The 23,226-nt window shown below is 48.0% G+C and overlaps 3 protein-coding genes across 10 annotated transcripts; 2 read left to right on the top strand and 1 right to left on the bottom strand.

Moving 5' to 3' along the window:
- Positions 1-1,297: 1,297 nt before the first annotated feature.
- LOC120690033 (transcription factor bHLH113-like) lies at positions 1,298-6,754 on the top strand. 8 transcript variants are annotated; one of them, XM_039972542.1, is made up of 9 exons: positions 1,426-1,468; positions 1,661-1,755; positions 3,753-3,895; positions 3,998-4,453; positions 4,649-4,750; positions 4,949-5,014; positions 5,443-5,508; positions 5,763-5,813; positions 5,947-6,754. In XM_039972542.1, exons 4-9 carry the CDS (start codon positions 4,022-4,024, stop codon positions 6,172-6,174), a joined length of 945 nt encoding a protein of 314 aa, XP_039828476.1. In that variant the 5' UTR covers positions 1,426-1,468; positions 1,661-1,755; positions 3,753-3,895; positions 3,998-4,021; the 3' UTR covers positions 6,175-6,754. The 8 variants fall into 8 exon arrangements, with proteins under 8 accessions (XP_039828473.1, XP_039828479.1, XP_039828480.1 ...); XM_039972543.1 differs by lacking the exon at positions 1,426-1,468 and adding an exon at positions 1,535-1,568; XM_039972539.1 differs by lacking the exon at positions 3,753-3,895 and having other exon boundaries at positions 1,298-1,468; positions 1,630-1,755; positions 4,301-4,453.
- Positions 6,755-7,911: 1,157 nt separating this feature from the next.
- Positions 7,912-10,975, bottom strand: LOC120690032 (cytochrome P450 81Q32-like). Its single transcript, XM_039972538.1, has 2 exons — positions 9,949-10,975; positions 7,912-8,846 (listed from the first exon to the last, which is right to left on the bottom strand). The coding sequence occupies exons 1-2, from the start codon at positions 10,891-10,893 to the stop codon at positions 8,229-8,231; spliced, it is 1,563 nt and encodes a 520-aa protein (XP_039828472.1). The 5' UTR covers positions 10,894-10,975; the 3' UTR covers positions 7,912-8,228.
- Positions 10,976-18,008: 7,033 nt separating this feature from the next.
- LOC120690030 (cytochrome P450 81Q32-like) lies at positions 18,009-20,104 on the top strand. Its single transcript, XM_039972537.1, has 2 exons — positions 18,009-19,058; positions 19,259-20,104. Exons 1-2 carry the CDS (start codon positions 18,090-18,092, stop codon positions 19,871-19,873), a joined length of 1,584 nt encoding a protein of 527 aa, XP_039828471.1. The 5' UTR covers positions 18,009-18,089; the 3' UTR covers positions 19,874-20,104.
- Positions 20,105-23,226: the final 3,122 nt, after the last annotated feature.

The following is a 23,226-nucleotide window of genomic DNA, read 5'->3' as shown; positions in this document are numbered from 1 at the left end:
GTCTGATTAGGGCCTTCCAAAGTTCCTGGACCACAAACCAAAGCCCAGTTAGGGTTGTGCCATGGGGTATTTCTCTTTATTGTTAAGGTTTCTTCACAAAAGCTAGCCTGCGTTACTATTAGTGTGTCTGTAAGCTCTGCTCTAAGTTAGAAATTGTTGTAGCATTTGCGATTTTTTTAAGACACTAACTAGTGTCTCAAATATGGTACATATTTAGGAAAAAACAGGAGATTTTGACAATAAATGACCTATAAAAATGAAAAATACAAAGAGATCCATTGAGGTCGTCTTCTTCCTCCGAAACTGAAAACATGCTGTCAGATATACCATTTGCAACTTTTTCACCATATTTCAAACTGTGTTTCTCGATATTTTATGATTTCGTGAACCCTTGTGATGTACCTTGAGATGTTGTGCTACTCCACCTTTATTGAAATTTGCTGTTTCTATGGGTGTGGGTGGATTTTGGATACATGGATCCTCTCTAGTACAACAGTTTTGTCTAGCTTGAACTGTAAAGTTAGTTTACAATCGAACTGGAGTATTCCGTGACACAGAGGCACATACCTGTTCCAATCCGGCGATAGTTATATGCAGTGAAATGTGAATTTGTGAACTGAACTGCAGAGCACATCGTCTCTCTGTAACTAACAAAGCTGTGGGTTGACTTTTCGATATAATTAGAAAAAGGCTAAGAAACCGGCAGCTGTTATTTATTCTTGCCAATCCCAAACCCAGGTAGGCAAGAAAGGAATGGGGAACCCGTGATCTGTTGGGCCATACATGCACAAAAAGAAGACAAGTTTGGCTTTAAAAAATCAAATGAAGGTAGGCCACCTTCTGCGACCTGAACGCAGGCACGGACAATTCCATAGTCTTGTTATTTTGATTGTTATGTCAACGTACGTGTACTTTATCCGTTCGACCTCGCTCTCATTCCACAAGCATACCTTCACGAGCAGCTAATATGTAGCCTGAAATGAACGCCTATCAATTGTCCTTTTGTTTTTTGTTATCTTATGATTCATCTGCCTTGGTTGTGATGTATTTGGTGTCTTCTACGTCGCAGCCAATCCAAACCGTTCGCTTCCTAACAAATGATGACTAAAAGGTACGGACAAATTATGATTGATTACAGACTTATTCAGGACTTCGAATATATATATATATATATATATATATATATATATATATATATATATATATATATATATATATATATATATATATTGCTGTTTGTGTCGTAAGAAACAAATCTGATTTTGTACTGTATGTTTTTGCTAACTGATTAGTGGGCCCATATTTGACTGTCATGACGTTAACTGCTCAGCCTGCAGAAGCATCTTTCAGTAAGGATGCTGCAAAGTACTATTTGCCTTCTACGGTGATTGGTGAACAAGCATTCGGAGTTAACAAAGCTTGTAAATCACCAACCTGCATATGCGATTCAGTCCTGACGAACGCAAAGGTATCCGGCTGCAAAAGATGAACTGGTTCTCCTCCATCGCTTGAAATACTCATGCGCCGTAGAGTAGGCTCACATTAGGACATGAAGTCATCCTCTGAAAGTTTGTTAACTTCGGATTTTGTTGCTTTTCCCATGGTTGTGATGCGCTGCATTTCCTCAAGGTTAAGGGCCCGTCGAATCTGGACTTTGCAGGCTCAATTAGGCGAACAGGTAGCAGGAGCTACGGGGCAAGGACCCAAAAGACCCGTGCTCTGATCCGGCCAAGATTTGACTATGCGCTCATCTTGGTACGCATGTCTTTCCCATCATCCGTCAGTCTAGCAGTATATTTCAAGTTCCTGTTTGCATTTCCTCGCATGCTGCAGTGATCTTTTCTTTTTTCGTTTGGTACTAGCTGGTCTGACGGATCATGGATGGCCTCCGACTCCGTTCCAACCATCCATTTGATTCTTGCACCGTTTCTTTACTCAATCTAGTTAGCACTAGATGCCTACTCAGAACAGAAGGTCCTGAGCCGTTCATCCTACACTAGAAAGCAGGTGTAGATGCCTCTTGTTCCTTTTTCCCCCCTCCTAGCTGTCAAGTCCGGCTCTTGGCATGGCCATTTTTTAGACCATTTTCTAGTAGATATCACCTCACTGATTGAACTATACACCATCAGGTACGATTGTATTTAGAGGCCCGCGACAAATCGACGCACGCGAAGTTGGAATTGGAACTTGGACGTACTCCCTCCATATTGAAATACTTGACGTTTTGGACAAGGTTTGAGTCAAACCTCGGGAATATAAATGATGAATAAATCTCAAGTTGTTGAGTTTGAAAATATAAAAAATATATGAATAGATTCATCTTGAAAAATACTTTCATAAAAATATACATATATCACTCTTTGATAAATATTTTAATATAAATAAGAAGTCAAAGTTATATTTTGGAGACCGTGCCCTTGTCCAAAACGTCAAGTATTTCAATATGGAGGGAGTACTCAGCTACAGGACACGCGACAGGCCAAGCCACGCCTTCTTCTAGGGCTTCTCGGGCTCGGCATGTAGGATTTGACCCCACAGTATCCGAGGCCCTAATAAACAAACCAGCCAGTGAGCCCCCCTTGTGGGTAGTGATACACGTGAAGAAGGAAGAAACAGAGAGAGAAGAAAGAAGCCCATGGTTCGAGCCCACCTGGGGGGTTCGGCCCGCCCGAGAAGCAGGAGGAGAGAGAAGGGCGAGAGCGAAATCCCAGTAAGAAAAAAAAGGAAACGACAAGTCCTACGCAAACATGTCCCCTGTGTGGGCCCGCTGCGCATCGCGGTCGTTGGTCTGTCGCGTAGGCGGCGATGCGGGGACAAGGCTAGGGTTAAACGACCGACCAGAACCCAGACATATCTGTGCACCTAATCGCCTCGTCTACGCACAGGCAACAGCACAAACTCGTGAAAAGCCACGGCGGCTAGCTATTTGCCTAGAGGGATCGAGCCGGTAGTTTCATCAATTCTTCCACAAATGTCACCGTAAGATCGTGCAGCAATTTTTGGTGCCAAATAAGAAATAGTTAAAGTAGTTAAGTAACATTGCTCTACCGTGATGCTGTGTGCATTGATCAGAAAAGTTGCAGCAATCTTTCTATTGTTAAAATAACATTGTGTAGCTTTTTATTTCCATGAGTGATTATCTGCTAACTGGGTCGTGATACTACTGCGTATTCAATCTCATATACTAGTATGCTCTATAACTGCAGCCGTATTTATATAATTTACTGTTGCTTGGATCTAGAAAAATTTAACATTTTTGCTGCTTTTAGCCCAACAAAAACGGAAAGCCAGAACCAGCTCAACTTTTGACTTCTTTCACGTCATTTTACCCACATGTCGCGTCACAAAGGGAAAATAAATACATAAGCATGGTCCATGAGTTGAAGTAGTACATTAACAATATCCAAGTGCGTCAATTCAATTCATATTTTTCCAATAATATTCAATTCGTTCTTCAGTATGTTTTCTCGAAAATATTTATAGGATGTTTGCTATATCTAGCTGGCTTGCTGTCAGTAGTATTTTTTCTTATAACAAATCAGCATCAGCTAGCACCCACAGTCAGCCGAACAGAATAATATAGTCTCACATCAGACTTCCTTTATTCCAACCTTGTGCTAGTGCTACTCTCTTGTACACAGTGGTCAATAGATTGTTGATGCCTATAGATAGAAAACGAGCAAGCACAGACGACGCATGGTCCCCTTCCATCTGACCTGAGCTCCGTCCCGTCTCTCTCCGATCTTGCGCAGCTCTTCCAAAACCCCTCAAAAGCGGAGGCGTGTTCAAGTGTGTATGAATCTGAACACAGAGAGACAGAGTTCAGAGACACTGAGCTGCGGCAGAAGGCTACAAGGCGCGAAACTTCTTTGACCGGAACAAAGAGCCCCGACTGGTACCAATCTTCTCTCCCCCTTCCTTGCATCCAAAATCGCCATCCATCTTGCGGCCGGCCACATCCCACATCCTTGTTCGTGACTCGTCATCTCCCCTGCAGTGCCGGTGCCTGCTACCAGTGATCATGGTGAAGGAAGAGGAGATCGTCGCACAGGCAGGAGGGCGAGCCTACATGGACTTGCTTGGTCTCGGGGAAGAGGACTACTTGCTGTGCCTGTCCCCTTCCTCCTACTTCTCTTCCAGTGTCGTCTCCACGACGACGACCACCACCAGTGCCACTCCTGCTGCGGCGGCGTCTCCTACCTGCGCCTCCTACCTGGACCCGGCTCCCGCTTATCACCACATGTTAAGCTTCGCCGGCCAAGAGCAGTACCATGGTGGTGATGTCGTCTTTGGCTTCCAGTACCACGGCGGTGATCAGGCAGCGATTCCGGTGGCTGTTCCGCAGAAGTCCAGCCCAACCACCGAGTGCTCCTCCTCCATCTCCTCCATGTCGTCCTCGCCGCCTGCAACAACAATCTCGGCCATCTCCAGCCCAAAGCCACAGGGTTTCAAGGTGCGTCTTCAGTCTTGAGGCAATCGTTGGTTGCTACTGCAAGCCTGATCGTCGTTTTACGTCTAAGGAAAAAACCTGATGGTTTCTTGCATTGTCAAGCGATGAATCATCAATGATTCTCGCTGCAAGTTCTGTATTATACTCCTAAATAATTTCCGGGTCCGTTAATTCTTGGTTGGGTTGGTTCTTGTGCAGAAGAAGGGATCAAGAAGCAGTGATCAAAGAAAGGCTGCGCCTGCTGCTGCTGTTGCTCATGCTGCTACTGCTACTGGTGCTGCTACGAACAAGAGGCACAGGGTTAGTGCTTTCTTCAATTCTTCTACTTTAGAATGCCAGTAGTAAGGTGTGCTAATCAATTGTGGGCCAATCTGGCACTTTGATCAGTAGACCAAACTAGTGTCCTGTTCTTCCTTGATTCAGAAAATTAGCGAGCTGTTCTTTTTTAGCCGATTAGCCAGTACGAAATCGGTCAACAACAAACTTAACTTTTGTTAGGTGAGGAGGGAGAAGCTCGGGGAGAGGATCATAGCTCTGCAGCAGCTGGTTTCTCCATTCGGAAAGGTGAGAAGTGTAAAGGCAAGAGCTTCAGGCTTTTGGCGATACGCTCTTTACTCGCTCCCTGTACTTGCCTTTCCGCGTTTCCATGCTAGTGCAAGCCGTAAATAAACTGCGCGCCCGTAGAAAGCTGTTTACTTCACCGCTCCCTGTATTATCCTGCCCGCTGTAAATAAAAACTGAAACACCAGCAAAAGCAAGCAGGCTGCTCAGCGCAACACAGATCGCCGGCGCTCCTGCCATATCTACTCTGAACCGGCCAGAGGAAGTGGTCAGAGTGCAACACAGGTTTGCATGCATGCTAGTAGGAGTATTTACAGCAGCAGTTAATTAGTCCAGTCGATTAACACTGTCGCCTTGCCTCTTTTTTTGACCTTTGACTGACGGGTTGGTTGATGTAAACTGCATGGACCGACCTGCTTTGGCGCTGCCAGTCTGATACGGCTTCCGTTCTGCACGAGGCGCTGGGATACATACGCTTCCTGCACGACCAGGTTCAGGTGCGCTGTTTACTAAAGTACCCCCTCTCTATGGTCTCTGGGCATAGTAGTAGTATCTTGTCACTCTTGGTAGATACAACTATACAAACAGGCGCGGTACACAATGCTTCGTACAGTCTTCCTGCCATGTCGATGCATCCCAGTAATGTCTGTATCTTTCGCGTGTACGCGCCGGCGTGCACTGTGACGGCCGCTGCCGGCCTGGTACACGTTACTGTTTGGGACTTACTGGCTCCGGTCGCTTTTTGTGTCAGGCCCTGAGCTCGCCGTACATGCAGCGCCTGCCGGCCTCGGTGCACGCCCCGGTAAGCCGCGCCGGACGCCAAGCGAAACTTCATCAGTGTTTCTTTCGTTCTGAAAGCCCGATCGGCGATTACCTCCGGTGATTATTGGACTTTTAACAGCTGCGCTCGTGTCACTCTGCTGCATTGTTCGCAGGCGCAGGAGGGCGCGGCCGGGACGGTGGTGGAGCCGCCGCGGGCGAGCGACCTGCGGAGCCGGGGGCTGTGCCTGGTGCCCATCTCGTGCACGGAGCACGTCGCCGGCGGCGGGCACGGCCACGGCAACGGCGCCGACCTCTGGTCCGTGGCGGCGCGGGTGGAGAACAAGGGGGCGGCTGCCGGAACGCTGCCTGGCGCTGGTGGCCACCCCGGTTACCTGGCCTAGCTGACTGCGGCAGACTTGCTTTACAGATTATGTACGGGGTTATCGCTCTAATCAGGTTCTTTTGGGGTTCATTAATCAGCTCCCGTACTCCCATCACCTTTTGCTTAAAGTAAAACTTTTGGGAGGTGGCTGCTGCTGCTTTTGCTGGAAAAGGGCGCAGGGATCTAGCCATACAAACCCTATTTCCGCAGATGCCACAGCGCAGCAGGCAGGGGGGGGGGGGGGGGGGGTCAAGTGTGTGTATATTTTGGAGGAGGTTTTCTTTTAGCTTAGAACTACTCCATGCTCTTAGTACTGAGCGTCTGAGCTTAGTAGAGAGAAGACAGCGATGCGACGATGCCGAGATCTTTGGCACGAATGTCTCCGTGGTGTCACGCCTCACGACAGGCATTGAATGGAAGTTGCTGCCGCCGATGATGCTTGCTTGGGAGCAGTGCTGCGGTGAGGGCTTCGGTATCTGTTGCATGCATGGGGGATATCCGGTTTCATCTGTGCCTGATCTTGGTAATCGGTTTGCCGTCCTTGGAAGTTGGAACTGCACGGTGCTTAATCTACTGTATTATCTCTGCCATTTCTTGCTCTCTCGTTTTTTTTTCTCCTCTCGACTCTCGTGGTGATGCACGTTGGTGACTCGAATTGCTGCGAGAGCGGTAGGACTTTGGAGCAAGAGCAAAAACTCCTCCACATCTCATGATCCATTGGAGGCCTTTTTTTTTTAACAGAACCCATTGGAGACTTAAGTGACTGAGATTGCAGTGTTCATCCCGATCAAGAATGCACTATGCAGTACTATGATCGGCTTCCATAGCTTTTGGGCGAAGCAGCTTGCCAGGACCAGAGTCGCCAGTCGGCCAGTGGTTCCAAAAGGCTAGGCAAGGAACCAGTGACTCGGAAAGGACCATTGAAAAGTCGTTCTCGTACAAAAGGACCTTCTGTGTTTATTTTTCAACTCGGTTTTTACCCTGCTTCAAAGCCGAGCCGTAGAGGGTGTAAAATGGCAAAACCTTAACTATCACAGGCCTCAAATTTGTTTTGGGCCAAGAAAGCCCCAAGAGTAACGCTCGCTACGTTGTTTTGGTGAGCCAAATAATTTGTTCTTTTCGGGCCTGATTTCGCTGATTAGGCCCAATCTAATGAAGAGTAAAACAAAAATTCATCGGGCTATCCGGAGGCTAGAAACCAAATGGCGAACCAATATGTTGCGTTGCAGTTCGGGTGCGCACGTTTCAGCCGATTTTTTTTTTCGAAATTCCTATTTCGTGGTGACAGGAGCGTTGCTATTTCGTGGGGATGAGTGCTCGATTGTTTTTTTCCTTTGTCATCACTCGATGTTTCAATGGATGGCTGATATTGTTTTGTGATTGTTGAGTTATGCTCAAGTCTAATTACTTTCTCCTCTTGCAGTCATTGTCTGTGGATGTATTGTAATTGGTTTTCTTGATGCATACAGCACGGGCCACCAATTGATTCAGAACACACAATCGGGTTTCGACAGGCCCATGATCAGGTACTGTCTACGATTGAGTAGCTGCCGTTGTTTCAGTGTTTTTTGGTCCACTTTTTGGTTGATTCTGGATTGGGTTTTCACTCATTATTTCCTAGTCTCAATTTTGATTAAAATAGATTGGATCTTACTTGTTTTGTCACTCGATTTTTCCTCTCAACGCAACCATACGTGGCATGACTGGATTGGTTTAAAAAATCGATTGAAACTGAAATAAAAAATCACTCGAGGGATACATAGTAACTGTTCTTTTTTGAGAAAAAAAGTTTCAGCCGACTTTGCCTTGCGAGTTGCGACTTGCTTTATTACAAAGTAGGGGTGCAAATAGGTGCGTCTAAGGGTATCTACCATCCCTTTTTGGTTTAAAAGTTTATATTAGTTTTTCAAAGTGAAAACTTATTTTGAGAAACTAATACAATTTTTGAACTAAAAAGAAATAGTGGATACGCTAAAGAACACCTATTTGCACATCTATTACAAAGCCCACGACATAGTATCAATGATTCGTCTTCGAAATAAACTTACTACCGTTCAGAGGAAGCTCACATAGTCACAGCTCCCGGAGGACATCAACCATACACTGGCGCGGCTTGCACATGGCCTCCAGAGGGACAGCCCTCGGGAGCGTGATCCCAACCCCTTCGGCCATGTCGACCTCGCCGGCGCCACCGACCGTGCTCCAGTCGAAGCACTGGATCAGCGTGCCCAGCACCAGCCCCAGCGTCCGCAGCGCGAGCGCCTCCCCGGGGCACTTGCGCCGCCCCATCCCGAACGGCATCATGAACAGCCCGTCGGCGCCGCCGGCCTCGAACCGCTCCGGCCTGAACGCCGCCGGGTCCGCCCACGCCGCCGGGTCCCTGTGGATGGCGTACACGTTGACGAGCAGAATCGTGCCGCCGGGCACGTGGTGGCCGCCGACGGCGCAGTCCGCGGTGGACTCGTGCGGGATCAGCGTCGGCACGACCGGGTACAGCCGGAGGGTCTCGCTGAGGATGCACCGGAGGTAGTCGAGGCGCGGCACGTCGTCGGCGCCGAGCAGCCGGGAGGTCCCCACGGACGCGTCGATCTCCGCCTGCGCTTTCTTCAGAGCCACCGGGTGGTTGAGCAGCAAGGACATCGCCCATTCCGCCGTCGTCGCCGTCGTCTCGGCTCCCCCGCTGAACATGCTCTGTTAGCGAGACAGAATTGAACGGGCGTGCGATTAGTGAGCGTTGTCGCTGTCTCTCGTGATTATCGTGGCTCTAAGAAACTCAACAAGCTAACGTAGCTTTTGTTGCTGTAACATCACGTGCGGCACTACGTACTTCCAAGTGGATGCGACGAATTGATGACATGCTGGGCTCTCCCAATCAAGTGATAAGCCCGGATATATTTAGTAAAGTATGATGTGGCATACAAATAAAATCTAGTAATAAATGTGAGACAAGCAACTTTCTTTTGCTAGTGATTGCTGATTTTGGATAAACGTCCTACAAGCTAGTCTGTTTGGTTGAGCTGTAGCTGTGGAAAAGAAAAAAGCTGTTGTGGACTATGAGTTGTGAAAAAACTGACGTAGGTTGTAAGGTGTGGAAAAGCTGAAAAGTATTTGGTTGAAATAAGTATAAAAGCAAGTATTATGGACGGCGAGAAGCCGGCAGGGTCTGACGTGGGAGAGAGAGAAATTAGGAGTGAGAAGGGATCGAACGCCGGCGAGATGCTGGCCAGGAGTGGGCACATGCGCGTGCCGGGGCTTCCTATTTGCTGCGTTGCTTGCTTGCTCGCCGCTAATTGGCTGCTACCGCTAGCACCGCTTGCCACCTCTGCAGCATTAAATGCTGACCATGCTGGCTTGCTTTTCGCCTGCCGCCGCCGCATCCATTAGCCATGCTCTAAATCATACTTTCTATCTTTATCTCTTTTAAACAACTATAAAAAGTACTTTATTTTGTATATTTTGAAAAGCATAAAGCTAAAAAAGAAGTAGAAAGCTAAAAGCTAAAAATAGAGTTTAATGTGCTACGAAAGACCAGCTGCTTCTAAAAAGCAGACTCCAAAAACGACCCATTAGGTTGGTCTTTTAACTTTTGGGAAGCAAAAGCAGCCTAAAACCCAACCAAATGGACTTTTGGGCTACTACTCCCTGCCAACGTTTATCTCCTCCAATATCACGAAATTTGACCAAGCACCAACCAATTCATCAAACATTGTGGCTACTGAAACTGTAGTGACGGGAGAGCTACAGCAGCATAAATCGTTAGTGCAAGAAGAACAAGGGATGAAGAAGCACTCACCGCGCACAGAGCCATGATGGTGGTATCAGTGTAGACCTCCGGCTCTGACTTTTGCAAAGAGAGCAGCACACCAATCATGCTCTTCTCGCTCCCCTCGCTGCCGCCGCCGTCATCCAGCCTCCGCCGCTCCGCGTCGATGAGCCGCCGTAGGAACGCGTCCCTCGCGTTCACCGCGGCCAGGATCTTCCTCCTCACGCCGAACACGTCGAACCAACGCAGCGCCGGCAGATAGTCCCACATGTTGGCCGCGCTGAGGAGCGGGAGGAACACGTCAAGCGCCTTCATGAACTCCTGGGCCTCCGGGGACATGACCGTGTCGGCGTCCGCCTCGGCGAGGGACGTCTTGGTCCGCGCGATGGTCTCCATCAGGGCGCTGAGGGAGACCTCGAACAGCCGCCGCTTCAGCTCGACCCTCGCGGCGCCGCCGGGGGCGGCCGCGGCGGACCGGTACATCCTCCGCGCCATCGCGCGCACCTCGCCGGAGATGACGGGGAGCATGCAGCTCACGCGGTGCGCGGACAGGAGCTGCACCGTGGCCACGCGGCGGATGTTTCGCCAGTAGGGACCGTAGCCGCACATCGGGAGCGTGGCGCCGCCGAAGGAGATGAGCAGCAGCGAGGGGAAGCGCGGGCGGTTCGCGAAGCACACGTCGTGCTCGGTGAAGCACTCCCTGGCGCAGGCGGCGGAGGTCACCACCACGGCCTCCCGCGAGCCGAGCCGGAGGGAGAACACCGGCCCGTATCGCTCGGCGAGGCGCGCGAGCGCGGCGTGGATCGGCTTCCCAAGGAGGTGGAGGTGGCCGAGGACCGGGATGGCGGGCGGGCTCGGTGGCAGCCGCTGCACTCTCTTGTTCTCGCCATTGATCTTGCGGTGGCGATGGCCCAGGAGCGAGAAGAGGAAGAGGAATGAGAGGAATAGGATGGCCACATAGGCTGCCGGCGCCATGGATTCCGGGAGTTGGGGAGTGGCGAGTGGCGAGTGGCGAGTGGCAATTTGGTTTTCTCCAGGAATCCATTTGTTGTGGTGCTCCGTATGTGGAGCACGGTACCATTTGGCATTTAGTTTTGCATACGCAGCCCATGACATAAGTGAAAGTGCCACGTGTCATAATCTTCTAGAAACTATAATGCGCAGTGCCCAATACTGCAAGAGCAACATTAATAATACAGCCGGCTTCTAGCAGTAAGAATATGTGCAGCCATCTCTCAACCCACTCGTATAGTAGTTAATAAGATGATACACAACTTTGTAAAATATTTTGTCCAAACTCGACTTCGTTTGTGAGATATAAAAATAACAATTTTCAAGCTAGAAAACTATCCAGATGATTTGTTAGAAATTTGTTATTTTAATATCTCACAAACAAAGTCAAGTTTGGACAAGATATTTTACAAGATTGTGTATTATCATATCATCTACACGTATGATATTTTTGGTGAATTTAGACAACTTTTTTGCCATGGTTTGTATGGGTACAAAAGTTGTGGTTTCCACCAGATATGTTGCCTTACTATTAATGTATAGTCCACTTATCTATCTCACAAGATTTCTTAGTTTTTTGCGTAGAACCCGCTTGTAAACTTACAGTCTGCTTCTCTTTTTTCTTTCACCTCAACATTCAGTCTGTTTGCAACATACTATTATACTTGCTCTAATACATTCCAAACTTGTGATATATGTAAAAATTATGAGAATGCATGTTAGGACCTCACCAAATAATACTTTATTTGTTATCATATAACATGATCTAGAGATGTTAGAAATGGTTAAAAATTAAAAATAACTATAAAATGGCTAAAATGAGCAGTCCGGCTAAAAATGCAAGTCTAGGGCTGTAAAAGGGTCTTGAAATTTAACTGGCCGAATTCTAATTCTATACAATTTTGAGCTAAAAATGTATAAGGGTCAAGTTGAATTGTGAGGAGACCACTAGGGCCATAGCACATTACCACCTCTATGCATGTTGATATAATCTATGCATGATTGAAGTGTGCTTAACAATACTATTTTTGTTTTGTTCTAAACTAAGTATTTCTAGTTTTGAGTAAGTTTATGTAAACAGTATCAATGGTCTTGGTACCAAATAAGTTCATTAGATGCATCACGAAATATATTTTTCATGGTATGTTTTTTAATCTTATAAAAGGTTGATACTGTTCTTAGTAAATTTAGTCAGACTTAAAATAGTTTTCTGCGAGTAAATTAAGACATTTTGACTTGGTAAAAACTATAATGGTTTTTTGCAAGAGTATATATATGATGGGGTTTGAGGCTGTCCGCATTGGGGGACGGTAAAACTCTCCTCCAATAGCATTTACCCGACGGGAGGCCTGCACCAGGGCCCACTAAACACTACCAAGCGTAGTGGACGATCCTCCATGCGCTTTTCCTAGCACGCTCCACGTACGCTATCGTATGGGCCCCTTCCTCCCGCCGCAACATCCTCCAACCACTTCATCCTGGCGCCCACCCTCAGAGCTTGTTGTAGATGGGGAGGGAGAGAAGGGGAGGGAGGTTGCGCCTGGATCCAGCCGCCGTCGTCGGATGGGAGCAGGGAGGATGGGTTCCGACCGCCGCCATTGGATGGGAGTAGGGAAGGCGGAAAGGGAGAGAGAGGGCGGAGGGCTGGCGGCGCCAGGATCCGGCCACCACCATCAGATGGGAGCAGGGAGGGCGGAGAGGGAGGGAGGGAGGAGGAGGCGGAGGGCCGGTGGCACCTGGATCTAGCCGCCGGCATCAGAGTTGCCTCATCAACGGGGGAGGGAGGAGGAAGGAGGGGGGCTTGGGGGCCGCGGCGCGCCCTGCGTGTAGTGCCGCCGCGATTGGGCACCGTGGAGGTGCCGCCACCGCTGTCAGAGCAATGCGGGCGCAGGGCGGCACGACGGGGGAGGGAGTGGAGCTTGATCTGGAGAGAGAGAGAGAGAGAGAGAGGCACCATTGGAGGTAAAAATGAAAAAAATGACGTGTGAATCCCACCGACTGGTAGTCGGTGCGGGAGAAATTGGTATAGAGAAGATTAATGATCTGAACAAAATATTCTTTTTAGAGAATGAAAATAGAGTATAATGAGTGCGGACAGTCTGAGTTATCCCGATTTGGTGTTAAATTTGAATGTGCAATCACTAGAAGTCAGTTCAGATAACAGATTTTTAGAATCTAGAAGCTAGAAAGTTCATAGCTTATAAATAATATGAAATTTATTATAGATTCCAAAGCTAAGATTTTGGATTCTGAAAATCTCAAAGGCTAAAAATGGGCCACCATCGACCAGTGACATTACCATTTTGCCTATGAAATTTTCATATAAATTACAACAGTCTATCACTGATCCTTCTCTCCCCATCCTCAATCCCTGCTTCACCAGCCAAAAGTTTGTCTGATATTTTTCCTTCCGCTCTCCCAGCTACCGTGCAGAGCGGCAGAAAGGGTGACTTTGAGGAGACTGTTGGTGTTTTACCTAGGTACCTTTAGATAGTACTTTGTTCGTAGGGGATCATCGAGATCAGAAACATGATGGTGTGAGAGGACCGTGATGACGCCTAGAGGGAGGGGTGAATAGGCGCACCTATAGATTTTCACTCAAACACAACGGATTAAACACGCTGTCTGCCAAACCCGGAACTTCCGGGTTAGTAAATCCGGAACTTCTGTATTTAGGCTAGACAACAGGTGGACTCGGAACTTCTGGGTTTATCAAAGCAGAACTTCCGAGTTCACTACGAGTAGAGTGAACACAATAAAAATAGTGCTAATAAATGAACACAAGTTTAAACCCCAGTTGTAGAGTCTTCTCAGTGATGCTCCTTGAGCAGGTTCACGCAGATCCTGCACGCACAAAACAACAATCTCTCCAAGACGCAAATGTCTAATGGAGACCTCCTTAAATCCACAAAACAAATGTAAATGCGATGAACACAAGAATTTGTTTTACCAAAATTCAGATTCACCCCATGCACCCACGTGTGAATCCTAGTCTCCGTTGAGGAAGTTTATGTCGTCCCCAAGGTCAAGCTATCTCCTCCTTTCCACTATATGACCATGCGCCCTCGTGGCACAAGATTGCTGCTGCAACAAATTTACCGCTGCTCACCACAATCTTGGGAGCTAGCCGGCGATGTCTAGCCGTCTAGGAGGCTTCACCTCCAAGAGTAACAAATGCTAAACATACAAATCTCGGCTAAGCTCAAGTTCTCAAGGTTTGCTGTGCTCTTTAGTACTCTCAAGCATTCACTCTCTCAACCCAACTCTAGGATATACTCTAATCACACAATCTCACAAAGAGAGGTTGGGGTAGAGCTCAACAATGGCTACCAAGCTTCTTGGGACGACCAACAATCAACATAATAGAGCCTGAAACAGCAGCCCACCAAGGAGGGGACTAAAGAGTATAAATAGCTAGTCCCAAAGAAACTAGCCATTATGTGACAGTTAGAACCCAGAATTTTCGGATTCTATAACCCGGAACCTCCGAGTTTTCAAACTAGTTAGCCGTTAGTGCCACATGTGCCAAATCCGAAACTTCCAGATTGCCAAATCCGAAACGCCCTGGCAGTAATGTCAATTGTGCACGTGAGGCTTTTTGTGTCTCTCACAACTCTCTTATGTTACTTGAGCACTGAGACTAAACCAAAGATCATTGTGATGCATCCCTCTTGATAGTACGGCATACCTAAACTCAAGATCAAAGATAAATTACATTTCAACTTCTTGAGCTTCTCATTTTCATCTATGCCATGTGTTGATCAATCACAAATTGAGAATTGCATCCAACTTAGCTTCTTTACTTTGAGAACATCTTCCTTGAGCTAGTGACCTTAAACCTTTATCCTTGAATGAAATCCACTTCTAGTTCAAGTCACTTTCTTCTGAATAAGATTATATAAAGATTGATATTTGCAATTGTGAACACTATACATGACCAAGATTCTTCAAGTTGAACCCAAAGAACGTTTCGCCACCCTAACATTGGTTCGTCGGCACAACCACAATTGTCCTTCTCCAAGCTTAGTTCCTAGAAACCTATTTCCGGATTCGAACTCTTCATCCTTGCATCACATATAGCTTCACATATGCTTGTATCACATTTAATTTAACAATGAATTCCACTTTGATTTACAAGCTATTTTTCTTCTCTAATGAATAACGCTTTTCAATGTGAAACTCTCCTTATCTCTTAGAATTCTTGAACTTGGTCATTATCGGTTTCCTTGCTCATGCCAAGTCTTTGCTTACATAGCCTCTAGAAACTCGCCTTTCGATCCCATCCATTTATTCACAAGAGCCATTTTGAACTCACATTGACTTTGCCATTATAATGAAAACTATTTGTTTCATGCTTGCTTGATCATCAAATATCTCATGCAATTCTTATGACAAGCTTTCCAAAATATGAGACTTCGCATAAGCACAGATTGTCTCATTCTCAATATCTTTGCTTGTCATTTTGAATGTCACAAACTTCAACAAGCTTTATTTGGATATTGGTGTAAATTCTTCATCATTAACGCATGTCCCAATTCACATGATAACCGTTGCTTGTTATTATTTTCATACTAGATCATGTCATGGCATTTATCTTGTCATATGGGCCTTGTCTTGAACATTGATATATTTCATCACACATATTACAAATATGATAATCAATTTCTGCTCATATACTCAACAAGACGGTTAGTCCTTTAATCGTGGTGTCAATCAATCCACCAAAACTTACTAGGGGCATAGATGCACTTTCATGGTGCATGCAACACGAGGATTTAGATAGGTTCGGGCCCCGAGTTGTGTAATACCCTATGTCATGTGTGGTGGTTTGTATTGTTTGAGAAGAATAGAGTACATTGGAGGGGTCCCTGCCCGCCCTTATACAAGCTCGGAGAGCAATGAAACCCTAGGTCGGTGCGGCATCTAGAGTCCCTCCCAAGTAGTACTCAGGTGGTTTCTATCTATACCGACTAGTACATGATTGATACGAGTAGTTACATGACGTATGCATACAAGACATGCCCTACCCTATATCTCGTACAGGACCGCACCCGAGTCTGATAGAGAAAGCCGCTTCCGGCGGCAATTCCAGCGACCTTCTTCCTTTCCAATGGCGGCTATGGCTTCAGAGAGGGGGATGGACCACGGAACCATTGTGTGGTTATATATAGCTTAGGTAGTTGTTCTCCTAGAGGTAGGTTTAGCTCGTCGCCATTAGCCGGCAGCCGCCGGTGGAGCTTGGTTGGCAAGGAGTGGTGAGGAGCCGCTTCGCTGGCAAATAAAGATCTTCCTAGGGAACGCCGATGGCTGCTGGATCTGCTTCGACGAGGGCATCGTGAGGTATTCCTCTCTTTTGTTGTGAAGGAGATTCGTCGATGTCGTTGTTTGCTTCACTTGCGTCGGCTTGCGACGATGGCGTTGGAGATGGCGGTGTGTTTCTCCTTCATAGATGCAGCGGTACGGTGGGTGTGGGTTTTGTGGCTAGTTGGAGAGTGGATCGAGCTCGAGCTTCCCTCGGCATCGGTCGATGACGAGCTTCGGTCTTGGCTCAAAGAAGCCCCATCTTTTGCGGCTCAAATCGAAGCCTTTGTGCGAAGGAGTTTCTTCTGAGCTAGGTTTGCCTTGGTGTCTTCGTCGGTGGCATCAGTAAGCGGTGGAGATCTCCGGTGGCTTCGGGATGCACAGGGTCTAGGGACCTGGATGTAATTTTTGTTTTCTTTAGGAACCTCTGTGCAAGTTGTTTGGGACAGCTATCCATGTGTCATGTTTGTACGTACCTGTATTTGTATTTGTCAGAGTCTGTGTATGTTCCCCTAAACTAGAAATACATATACATATTATAAAAATACCCTACTCCACCTTTCGCACGCCAAGCGCATCTCCAATTACCCCTGCCATCCCGTGACGCATCCTCGCCTTGCCTTCCTCGCCTAGCCTAGACGCTTGTCCCCGCTAGGGCGCTCCCTGTCCTCCCCCGGCCGGGCAGGCCCTCCTCACACGATATTGTGACTTTCAACATTATGGAAGAGTTTGTTCAACCTTCATAAAAATAGGCCAACGTTCTTGTTATACAATTTGTGTTTTCACTTAAACGTTAAACTAGTGTATTCAAAATTTTAAACTAATACGGTTAACATTTTGAGACACTAGATTCGATATTTTTTCAAACTTGGTTCACCAATTTGGATAAACTAGTTTAAAATTTTATCTGAAAATGATAAAATAGTATATTCAAATTATTAGAATAGTACAGTTCACATGTTTGTACAAAAACCACCGAATTGTTGTCTAACATTGTTCCTACCCGCAGCGTATATTTATGTCAATGCAACCCAATAGCAGGCCACGAGGGAAAAGGTGCGTTTTATTCATGAAAATTACAGCGGTTTTCTCTACTTTTCTTCAGATGATATGCACAGTGTCTAGACAGCAAACACTCATCGGCCTACGAAGTATCAACCGTACATGTTTGCGACGGCATGTTGTGCGCGCCACTCCAGGACACCTGACTTGAGTGTCCTCTCCGCCTCTCCCCGCCAATACGCACTTGTGCACTGACTCTGCTAACCTTGAATTTGTATCCACCTCACTGGCATTACTTGCAGAAGAATCGGGTGGTCAGGATCGCTTTTGTGAGTCATCGGCAGGGAAAAATCCCCAGGCCGCTTCTGCAGGAGTCATCGGAAGGGAAATCCCCAGATGAATCAACCAATCGTATCGATCTAGTTTCTTGTTTCCAAAGCAGTGATCCATCAGTGTGTCGATCTCGCAGTGCGAGTTGGCCACGACGAGTCGGCAACCACAGCAAGAAGATGCCGAGGGAGGGGCGCCATCCTGGAAGGCGCAAGCCAGACAATGGTCTCCCCCATCCACGCACCTCGCTGTCTCTTCCCAGTCCCCCCCTGACAAGACCGCCCGTATCCGGCCGGAGCTGCACGAATCATCAATCATCCTCCCCAAACGTCAGCCATTGCGTCTGCGAAATTTAGAAAGACAATCTTAGCCTCCAAGCTCCTGTGGATCGGATCGGATCGGACGCTTTGGATCTTGGCGTATAAATGTGGAGCCATGCAGGGTGGCGCCGCATACAAACACCAAGTAGCGATCAATCATTCAGGAGCTCGTCAATCACCGCCGCTAGCTTCTCCTGCTCCACAGCCATGGATAAGGCCTACGTGGCCGTCCTCACCTTCGCCTTCCTCTTCGTGCTCCGCTACCTCGTGGGCCGTGTCAGAGGAGGGGTTGGCGGCGGCGGCAAGGGACATGGCGACGGGAAGGGCCATAGAGGCGGGCAGCGGCTGCCGCCGAGCCCACCGGCCGTCCCGTTCCTCGGCCATCTCCACCTCGTCAAGACGCCGTTCCACGCGGCGCTGGCGCGGCTCGCCGCGCGCCACGGCCCGGTGTTCTCCATGCGCATGGGGTCCCGCCGCGCCGTGGTGGTGTCCTCGCCGGACGCCGCCAGGGAGTGCTTCACGGAGCACGACGTCGCCTTCGCCAACCGCCCGCTCTTCCCCTCGCAGAAGCTCGTGTCCTTCGGCGGCAACTCCCTCTCCATGGCCAGCTACGGGCCCTACTGGCGCAACCTCCGCCGCGTCGCCGCCGTGCAGCTCCTCTCCGCGCACCGCGTCGCCTGCATGTCCCCCGCCATCTCCGCCGAGGTGCGCGCCATGGTGCGCCGCATGAACCGCGCCGCCGCGGCCGCGCCCGGGGGCGCCGCGCGCGTCCAGCTCAAGCGGAGGCTGTTCGAGCTCTCCCTCAGCGTCCTCATGGAGACCATCGCGCGGACCAAGACGTCCCGCACCGAGGCCAACGCCGACACGGACATGTCACCCGAGGCGCACGAGTTCAAGCAGATCGTCGACGACGTCGTGCCGTACCTTGGCACGGCCAACATGTGGGACTACCTGCCGGTGCTGCGGTGGCTCGACGTGTTCGGCGTGAGGCACAAGCTCGTGGCCGCGGTGAACCGAAGGAATGCGTTCCTGCGGCGACTCGTCGACGCGGAACGGCGGAGAGTGAGCGGCGGCGGCGGCGACAGTGAGAAGAGCAGCGTGATTGCCGTGCTGCTCTCGCTGCAGAAGTCGGAGCCGGAGGTCTACACGGACACCATGATCCTGTCGCTGTGCGCGGTTAGTGTTTCTTAAACCTCATTTAATTTTGAACAAATTCATGTCAAATCAGTGTGATCTCTGTCGTCCCATACACCCATGTGACATATAAATCACCAGCACACGTCGCTGTCCTGTTTTCCTGAATGGTTTAACTTCAACCAGCAATGCCATCTTCCTGAGACACCAACTGTTGTTTTCTCCTTTTTTTCTCCGCGAAGAATTTGTTTGGCGCCGGGACGGAGACAACGTCGACCACGACGGAATGGGCCATGGCGCTCCTGCTCAACCACCCGGAGAAGCTCAAGAAGGCGCAGGCCGAGATCGACGCCGCCGTGGGCACCTCCCGCCTCATCGCCCCGGACGACTTGCCGCGCCTCGGCTACCTCCAGAGCATCATCAACGAGACGCTCCGGCTCTACCCGGCGGCGCCGCTGCTCCTGCCGCACCAGTCGTCCACGGACTGCAAGGTGGGCGGCTACGACGTGCCCCGCGGCACGATGCTGCTGGTGAACGTGTACGCCATCCACAGGGACCCGGCGGTGTGGGAGGATCCGACCGAGTTCAGGCCGGAGCGCTTCGAGGACGGCAAGACCGAGGGCCGGCTGCTGATGCCGTTCGGGATGGGGCGGCGCAAGTGCCCCGGCGAGACGCTCGCGCTGCGGACGCTCGGGCTGGTGCTCGGCACGCTGATCCAGTGCTTCGACTGGGACAGAGTCGACGGCGCCGAGGTTGACATGACGGAGAGCGGCGGGTTGACTATCCCCATGGCCGTTCCGTTGGAGGCCATTTGCAAGCCTCGTGGAGCTATGCATGATGTCCTTGAGGAGCTCTGAAGTCGCCATGCTGGAAGCTTTCTTCGATGGTGAGTTGCACTTGCAGTACGCATAGATAACAGTGTGTCTGCGGCACTAAATAAAGCTTATTATGAGCAGTTATCTTCCTTCAATTATGTGTGTAGTGGGGTTTGTATGAACAACTAGGGGTTGTCCTTTGTATAATTATTAGGGCAATACAATGCAAAGTGTTTGGTATGGGAATTCTAAGAAGAGAAGGCTCACACTTTATTAAGAACTTGTATATAAAACTCTTATCGGCGCTGCTAGCATCCGAACGTCCGATCCATCAGATGCTTCGACGAAATATTAAAAATTAACTAGTGCAACATGAGATATCACTATTTTTAATATTAAAAGAATGATATGTAAAAATTAATATGTCCTTCCACTCTAGGATAGAAAGTTCTCACAGCAACATATACACTAAGCTTCATGCAACACCCACTATGAAACATAAAGAAACAATGATTGCAACATTAATGCTTAACTATTGCAATATTTATCGGAGCATCCGACTGTTGACGCAGTTCTGGTCAACACACAAGCGCTAGAACGCGCGGATCGCAACGATCAGATCACCAGCGACGAAACCCGGCGACCAGTCAGACCGGTCGCGCCAACCGGTTAGACCGGTTGGACGCAGAAAACGCAGCAAGACCTAGAACCTCAAGCTCGGGAGGGACCCCGTCGGAGCTCGAAGATCTAGGGTTGTCTTGAGGTCGGCAAGCCACTCAAAACGTCCTTGAACGCCGTCGAGACGAGCAAAGAACAGCACGAGGTTGGAAAAGCTAGGGTTTGGAGAAAAATAGGAAAATAGTAGATTGATTGATTCGATAGGGTAGAAGGACCTCAATTGGCCGTTGCCTTTATATTTATAGGCAGGGGAAGACGTACCCCTTCCAAATTGAGTTACAAATGGATTCCACAATACAAACCCTAACTCTACTCGGACTGCACAGGCCCAGACCAGTCTGACCGGTCGGCCCAACCGGTTGGACCGGTCGGCCTCGGTGTTTGCTAATTTTGGCCTCCAACATATGCCCCCCCTGCCTTTTTGGTGAGCTTTGCAAGCCAAGAAGCAATTACCAGAATCTAGCCTAGTTACATAAATTTAAAAGAAATTACAAAGCTAAAAATAATGCTAAGGGCGATACTCTATACCGTCCGTCTTTGTCTTCAAGCGTCTTGCCACACGCTGCGATAGTATTTCTTCAAGTATCTTCCATTAAGAGCCCTTGGAAGATGCTCCCCTTGCATCGTCTCCACCATATAAGAATTTCCGAAGATAACTTTGACAATCTTGTACGGCCCCTCCCAACTTAGCGACCACTTGCCGAACTTATTGCTCTTTGTCCCAAGAGGCAATATTGTCTTTCAAACCAACTCACAAACTTGAAAAGATTTAGCTCTTACCTTCTTGTGGTAAGCTCTAGCCACCTGAAGATTGTCCTTCTCAATTTCCTTCAAAGCTTGCATCCGTTTGTCGCTTACTTCATCAATATTGTCAATCATCAAGTCATAGTAATCAACAGCAGAAATGTCGTTTTGTTTAGCCAATCTATAAGTGTCCAGATTCACCTCAATGGTCAAAACGGCCTCTTGACCATAAACAAGCTAAAAAAGAGTAACTTTAGTAGCACCATGTCTAGATATACGATGAGCCCATAATGCCTCAGATAGAACCTCATGCCACCTCCTAGGATTCTCCTCTATCTTCTTCTTGATGAGCTTTATCAAGATTTTATTACTAGACTCGGCCTGACCATTGGCATGTGCATAATATGGAGATGAATTGAGTATCTTAATCTTATATGATTCGGCAAAATCACGTACCTCCTTTGAAATAAAAGATGAACCTTGATCCGTTGTCAAAGTTTGAGAAATACCGAATCTATGAATAATATGCTCTGTAATAAACTCAATTATCTCCCGGTGTGTCATATTCTTTAAAGGAACCGCTTCGGTCCACTTAGTAAAGTAATCCGTAGCAACCAACATGAAGCGATGTCCCTTTAAAGAAGGTGATTAATCTGACCAATGAAATCCAACCCCCAACCTCTGAACGGCCATGGCTGGCTTGATAATAGGATGCAATAATGCAACAGGCACTAACTGAACATTACCAAATTGCTGACATTCTTCACACTCTTTATGATATCTAAAATAATCCGACATCATAGTTGGCCAATAGAAACCGGCTCTCCTAAGAAACCACTTTATTTTAGGAGCCGATTGATGTGTACTACAGATACTTTCATGAACTTCCCCCATAGCAACACGGGCCTGATCAGAATCTAAACACTTGAGAAGTACATCTTCGGCGGTTCGACGATAAAGCTCATCGTCGATCAAAATGTATTTAAATGCCAAACACCGAATACTCCTTTCCGCACCATGACCAGGGTCCTTTAAATATGTCACAATAGGCACCCTCCAATCAGCAACCTCGGCCTTCCCTTTAGAATCGGAAGTGGCGGCCGACTTGCTGTTTTCAGTAGGGTGACTGGTCAGACCGGTCTCTGGACCGGTCAGACCGGTCTGGGCAGTCAGACCGGTCGGGGCGTCTGGTCTGACCGGTTCGTCCAGAACCAGTAACTCGGCTGTTGCTCGCGTCGGCTTTCTTATGTTAAAATATTTTTTAGTGACATCATAGCCAGATGCTTGCTGAGCCAGAGCATTTGCCTTTTTATTACTACCTCTTGGAATATGTCGGATTACAAATTCATCAAAGCAAGAGATAATATCAAGTCATCTATCAAGGTATGGATTTAAAGATCCGTTATAGCATTGGCATACCTTGGATACTTGCTGCACCACCAGAAGTGAATCACCATAAGCTTCTACATGTTTAACGCCCATTGATTCCAAGCACTCCAAGCCAAATAGAAGTGCTTCATATTCAACTTGGTTATTCATGCGCTCTTCTTCTAATCGATTTGAAAACTCAAAAATAGTACCACTCGGAGAAATCAGAACGACACCAATTCCTTGTCCATCATCACAAGCCGATCCATCAAAGAACAACATCCATGGTGTGCAAGTAACATAGCCGACTTACAAATCATGCTCATCACTAATCCGATGTTTAACAATGAAATCCGCTACAATTTGGCCTCTAATAGCTCTCAAAGACTCATAGGCCAAATCATATTCAACAAGCGCATAAGCCCACTTTCCGATTCTTCCACTCAAAATCGGCTTCTGTAGCATATGCTTAATAACATCGGCTTGACAAGTAACTTTACAAGTAGTTGATAAAAGATAATGCCTCAACTTGGTACAAGCATAATATAATGATAAGCACAATTTCTCAATAAACGTATACCTTGTCTCCGCATCAACAAGTCGTC

Source organism: Panicum virgatum, chromosome 9N (assembly GCF_016808335.1).
Source record: "Panicum virgatum strain AP13 chromosome 9N, P.virgatum_v5, whole genome shotgun sequence".
In the NCBI taxonomy this organism is placed as follows: Eukaryota; Viridiplantae; Streptophyta; class Magnoliopsida; order Poales; family Poaceae; genus Panicum; species Panicum virgatum.
This window is presented reverse-complemented; position numbering and strand designations above follow the sequence as displayed.

Bases quoted from the DNA above. Each gene is read 5' to 3' on its own strand.
- LOC120690030 (XM_039972537.1), top strand. From the start codon at position 18,090: ATGGATAAGGCCTACGTGGCCGTCCTCACCTTCGCCTTCCTCTTCGTG. The intron at 19,059-19,258 runs GTTAGTGTTTCT...TTCTCCGCGAAG, and splicing joins TGATCCTGTCGCTGTGCGCG to AATTTGTTTGGCGCCGGGAC.
- LOC120690032 (XM_039972538.1), bottom strand. From the start codon at position 10,893: ATGGCGCCGGCAGCCTATGTGGCCATCCTATTCCTCTCATTCCTCTTC. The intron at 8,847-9,948 runs GTGAGTGCTTCT...TCTCGCTAACAG, and splicing joins CCATCATGGCTCTGTGCGCG to AGCATGTTCAGCGGGGGAGC.
- LOC120690033 (XM_039972539.1), top strand. From the start codon at position 1,313: ATGACGTTAACTGCTCAGCCTGCAGAAGCATCTTTCAGTAAGGATGCT. The intron at 1,469-1,629 runs GTATCCGGCTGC...CATTTCCTCAAG, and splicing joins CAGTCCTGACGAACGCAAAG to GTTAAGGGCCCGTCGAATCT. The intron at 5,814-5,946 runs GTAAGCCGCGCC...CATTGTTCGCAG, and splicing joins CGGCCTCGGTGCACGCCCCG to GCGCAGGAGGGCGCGGCCGG.